Source organism: Cryptomeria japonica, chromosome 3 (assembly GCF_030272615.1).
Source record: "Cryptomeria japonica chromosome 3, Sugi_1.0, whole genome shotgun sequence".
Taxonomy (NCBI): domain Eukaryota; kingdom Viridiplantae; phylum Streptophyta; class Pinopsida; order Cupressales; family Cupressaceae; genus Cryptomeria; species Cryptomeria japonica.
Window position 1 is genome coordinate 85,979,437 of NC_081407.1, and position 6,189 is coordinate 85,985,625.

At 32.8% G+C, this 6,189-nt stretch overlaps 1 protein-coding gene across 1 annotated transcript; it reads right to left on the reverse strand.

Moving 5' to 3' along the window:
- Positions 1-691: 691 nt before the first annotated feature.
- Positions 692-1,159, reverse strand: LOC131070995 (calmodulin-like protein 7). The gene has a single exon (XM_058006703.2). The coding sequence runs from the start codon at positions 1,157-1,159 to the stop codon at positions 692-694; it is 468 nt and encodes a 155-aa protein (XP_057862686.2).
- Positions 1,160-6,189: the final 5,030 nt, after the last annotated feature.

Sequence of the window (6,189 nt, forward strand, 5' to 3'; positions counted from 1 at the left end):
CCTTAAATATCGGATAAGCCGTCACATCAGTAAAGCCCCCCCACTGACATATCGGTATCACTACAACCAACTCTTGAAACCCCATTTGCTACGTCGTGTCATATCATCACTTGCCCGCTACAAATTCAACAAATCCTAAAGCATTTTCAGAAAGAAAAGGAACTTTCGCTTTACTTTCCGAGCAACATAGCTTCACAAGGGTTGCTCTCTGTGCTTCAAACCCTACCTCCATAGCCAGAACTCATGCATTTAACATTATTTTTATCTCTTTTCTGAAATACGGAATCTAATCTTTAATAAACAAACTGAAAATTTTGTTTATGCATGTACCCAGAATTTGTTTTGAAGAATTCGACGTGTCTGCGTCCTAGGGTTTCTTGCAGACATTCGACCAAGAAACACATCTAGAATATCTGCAAACCGTCTATTTTTTGGGTTCGTTGTAGACGAAGAAATGCAAGTACTTGCAGATGAAGCGAAGGTTGCAGAGAAGGCGTGAAAATCAAAATTGAAGAATTTTACAGAAAAGGATAGAGATTGGAGAAGTTTCTATGTACACAGATTTTTCATTTCCCTCCATACAACTGTAAATGCCTCTCGAGCATAATGAAAGTCTTACAAGAGTAAAGAAAATATATTAGTAGACAATATATGTCCTTCACACAGAGGCCATATAAACTCTACCAGCAAATCATGCAGAGACTGTAGCGGACATCATACTTTTGAATTCCGAAAAGTCTAACACGCGATTGCAGTCTGCATCAAATCTGCATATCATTTTCTCGCACTCTTGTGGTTTTTGTGCATGCGGAATTAATCCCAGCCTGGAGAGCACTCGTTGCAGCTCTTCACAAGAGATATATCCATCTTCATTCTCATCAAAAATTTTAAATGCCTGCAACAAATCTTCTGACTCATTTTCTTCTTCGCCTTGTTCGCGGTTGAAGATGAAGTTGTATAAATCAACAAACTCTTCGAATTGAAGAATATCGCTACAATCCTCTGCACCTTTGTTTCTCACCATTAATCTCAAATCTTCCTCTGACATTACTATTCCGAGCTTGTTTGTGAATCGACAGATTTCATGGACAGTAACCGCTCCATCAGCATTTGTCTGGAGCAGTTGATATACTCTTCGAATTTCATTAAGATCAGCCATTTCAAGATAGCGAAAACGCAGCTATTAGCTCTAAATATACAAAAGCAAAAACGTAAATCGATCGCTCGGAGCAAATAGCAATAGAAATCTATAGACTGTGAATATGATTCACGATCTCCTATTTGCTTACAAGGATTAAACCGTATTTATAAGAGGCAGAAAGGAAGGTTTGAGGGCATTACAAGGAAGAAGAAAGGATTCACAGTAGAATTTGCGAAGAAGCGCAGAGGTTGTCCGTCTACATTTGAAGACGCGTTACCGTTGTTTCGTACACATGTTCGGCATCGACGACTTTCCGCCCATAGAAATTTGGAATGGTATTCCAGGCTATGATGTGGAATTTGAGCGTGCCGGACGCATTTCGCGAATCTGAATGCCGCCTTCTTGGAAGGAAGGTAACGAGTCTCCAGAATGCGAAATGCACTTTTGGGGGTAAAAAGTGAGCTTCTCTGACGTTCCATGGCCGCGCGTACAAAAAGACGCGTGTTATGGTTAAGTAGTTAATGTACCTTCATCTTATGTATTTTTATTTGTTTAAGTAACAAGGATATTGGATTGGTAAAGTTTATGTTGTAGGGATTTAGATGGTGTTGAGTTGAAATTTTCTATAATATATAAAAAAATATATATATATTTATATCATATAAATTTTTTTCTTATTTTTAATTGAATTTATCTAAGACAATTTAATTAAGTTTTAGATTTTACTCTTTTTTGTTCTATCATCAATTTCTTTATATTAGAATTTAGATTTATAGTATATCATCAATTTCTTTAAATTCATATATTTGTATTCTAACAAATACAAATTGACATATGTTCTCTATGAAGCTATTCTTCCACCACATGTGTACTTTTTCATCCTTCGTTGACTTAGTTGTTTTCTTTCTTTACCATTTGTATGTTGACTTCACTTGTTCATTAATCTAGTTTATATATGTGAACACACATAAATGCAAGCATACATATGATAAATGGGGCTATATTATCTTCAATTATGCGTACCAACCTTATGTATTGTGATTCTTTTCGTTCCACATGTTAACATAATCCTATATTAAAATTTTAATTTTTCTTTCTTATCATACCTTTCAAGATAATCCATTTTAGTAATATATCTAGTTTGCATGCCTTTGATAATCTATAGAGTTAGTATATAAATGGACATACATATCAAAAAATAGATAAGGGATATGATTTACTTGTTCAAAGTAAAAATGCTCTAGCTAAAATATTGCAATGGGATTTAATGCATTCACCTATAGAAATTCATTTTTAGAGATAAGATTTAGCTAAAATTGTTTCAATTAATGTTACTTATGTATAAAGGTAGTCAAGATTATTGAGCTTGTTTATCAAAATAATTTCAAGACTTTATTTACATTTAATGAGTTACCTTCCCCCATATTAGCCAAGAGTATGAATAGTTATATATGGTGGTTAAATATGGGGGTATTTATATCAAACGATTTTTCATTTTATAAAAGATTTGGCTTTTAAAATTTTTTGGATAATATTTATTGTATATAATCAACATTGAATCTACTAGTTTATCAAAATATAAAATTAAGATAATAATATAATAATGTTAGTTGTAAGTCACTTAGTTTTATTAGTTTCCCATTGCTTACAAAACTACCGCACTTGAGAATTTTCTCAATGTGATGCATGGTTCTTCAATGCATAATGTTTATTTAGGTCATCCTTAGGTCCATGAAGTGGTGTTGCACCTTCTACACTTCACTCTAAATTTTTCATTTATTTATAATAATAGGTATATAGTCACAAGTAGTGATGATACTTATCATTAATCAAGTGAGTGATAAAAATAAAATATTTTTTTCCTCTAAATTAATTGGTTATGTCCAACACTTTTTACCATCAAGAAATTATTCTATTTCATAAACACCTCATTTTGATCCTAAGGATGATCAAGTTTCTCTTGGTTATATTACAAATTTATATACTAAGAAATTATATTATTTATCCTTTATAAATGGATCCCGTTATATAAAGTTGATCATACTTATCTCTTTGTGAGGATATTACTACAAATGTGTGTACACGTAGTTATCTTTTTAGCTTGATATCCAACACCGTAAATAATTTTCTACTTAGGAAAAAAAAAATTACAATAAATATTTTAGGTCTAAAGAAGTTGTTCAACCCAAGGCAAGACTGAGAGAGGGGGTGAATCAGTCCAAACAAACAATTATAGCAACATATAAATAATTAATGAACAATATATATCCAACACATGAACACCAAGATTTATACATGGAAATCCAAAATAGGGAAAAACCACGATGGGAGTTAATCTATAACATAATCCACCACATATGAAATGATTACAAAAGTAGAGATAACTACTAGACACTTGTACACAAGGGCTAACTACTCATGGAACAAGATACAAAGAGCACTTGGAAAACCTGAAGCTAACTGCACTCAAGGGAAGATACAAAAAGATCTGAAAAGAAGAATCTCCCAATCATGAAGTTGCCCTTGAACTCTACATCAAGTGACCAACATCAACTCACACAACTTTAATCTGAACTGTCAACACTCTATCTCAACTCTATGTCATAGTCACACCAAAGCTTGCATATCATTTGAACACAACTCTTCTTCATTGCTCACACTTCCTTTGATATTTGCACTTCACCACATTATATACACTCTTCTCCATTCGTGTTGCTCTAACTCAAATAGTCAAATGTCTTATATACAAGATAGATCATCAAAGCTTAAAACAAGTTGGCCTGAATCAAAATATACTTTCTGAACCAAACACACACACACGCACACACAAACCCACTCCAGGAGAAAGAGAGGACCTAAATACATCTTCCAAATATTACCTCATCGATTCAAAATCACTGAAACATAACCAACAACATATCTACACAGTATGCAACCATATAAGCAATTATCTATCAAAGAATACTCTCCATAGAAAATAAATCAAATTCAAATCTCCACAAACTACGATGGGACCCATAAAACATCAAACACAATTCCACAAATCATATCTTGACCTAAAAATAGATCAAACATAAAATCTCACTGCTAGCAACAAACAATACCACAACACTCGGAGAACACAAAGATATTTACGGACCTTAAAGCCAACATATCCACAATGCTAAAACTACATCTAATGAAGATAACAATAATATTGAACACCAACAATAGATTCTAGACCTAAGCACTTCCAAAACAACCAGCACAACAATTGCTACAACAACATAACAAGATAACTCCACATCACTGACATTTTGGACCAAACCAAACAACAAGTTTGACATTGGTGACAACCATAACAACACATAAAATCATATTCCAATAATCTACCTCTTTTTAATTCATGGAAACACTTGATAACATTTTATAAGCGCTTGATAAAACCCGCACTTCATCCAAAACTCAAAGAATAATAATACTACTCAATATCTCTTAAACTCTATAAGAAATAACACAATCTCTCCCAAACTAACAACTCAATCTCTTTTAATCTCTTTCAATATCTCCCAATCTCTCTCTCTTTGCCATCAAGGACAATGGTCATAAAAACACTACATACCACTACTCACTAATGTTGTCCTAGAGAGAAACCATAGCATCAATCCAAGAAAAGAAATAGGCATGGGAGCTCCCCATGGAAAGATGCATCCCCATAATGAACCTAGCTAGAAGAAGGAAGGGAAATGACCCCAAGCTTCTCCCAAAGAAACTCAAATGAATCCTTCACTAATGCTCCCTTTCAATGGTCCATGTTGCAAGAGAATCCTTAGGTATATGAATTATTGGAGCCTAAATCCCCCTTTCTAATGCTCCCTTTGAGCATGCTAGTCCTTAGACAAATTTAATTTATTTTCAATAGTTCCTTGGACTTACCAATCCATAAAACCCAATCCTTCTTAAAAAATGCATCTTCGAAGTTAGTAATTCTCAAACCCTCACATTTAAGCATTATGTTTTTATAGATTCTTGTCATTGAATAAAATAGTTCACCATCAATGATGGGATGTAATCAATGACCTCAAATGATAAGATAATTTAGAGGGAAACACTCAAACTTTTCTTGACATGTTTGAAACCATTCAATAGTCCTCCAACTCTTGTTTATTCCAATATCTTAGCCAATTAGGGATGTTGATTGTAGTTGTTTTCTAGATTCAATTGTGTAAATAAATTTACATCAACATTTTGGGTTACACTTCGTGAATCATCATCAGGATGAAAGAAACTAGTCGCAGGATAAAAATGATGTATTGCAGACCAAGACTAATTTAAAAAGAGAAGGGATGTGTTGAATATCTATTAGCAAACCTTGACCCTCATAAAATAGTTTAAAAATTACATTTAGCTATCAAATATAGGGATGAAATCTCGAGTGATCAAGATCAATAATTAAAACTCCTATTTTTTTTGGAAGACCGGAGGATGAAACCCTTTTTATTTCTTATGGGTAGATTCATATGAATTTTTTTAACCTAAACTTTAAGTTTGGAGGATTTTAGCGTTCTAGGCATTTCAATATTTTAGGTATTTTCTAAATATGTTTGTATTTGCAATAGATTTGTAACTATAGAGTGCTTAAATAATTTAAGGAAAAAATAATAATTTTAAGGATAAATGTGTTTGAATTAAAAGCCTAATTGATATATTTTGTTGCATCTACATTGACTCATAGAATTATCAAAAGGTGTTCCACTAGTTTTAAGAAACTTGGGTATGATTATACCAACCCTACACAACCTTGGTGTGACCATCTTCTTTTGTAATTATATTATAGTTAGAACTAATAAAATTCCATTATATTGTTAGGTTCAAATACAATACAAAGCTATGTAGTAGAATAAACTTTCATGACTAAGTAGCATAACTAGTATATTTAATATCTAGTCTTGTTAACTTATTTAAAGTGACTTGTAGGGGATCTGGAATACAACTTCTTAAAATGTCACCCTCATGTTCTGCAATTTCTTAAAACCCTCAATACATGTCAATATCATATTATTTAAGTC

Coding starts and splice junctions, on each gene's coding strand:
- LOC131070995 (XM_058006703.2), bottom strand. CDS start 1,159: ATGGCTGATCTTAATGAAATTCGAAGAGTATATCAACTGCTCCAGACA.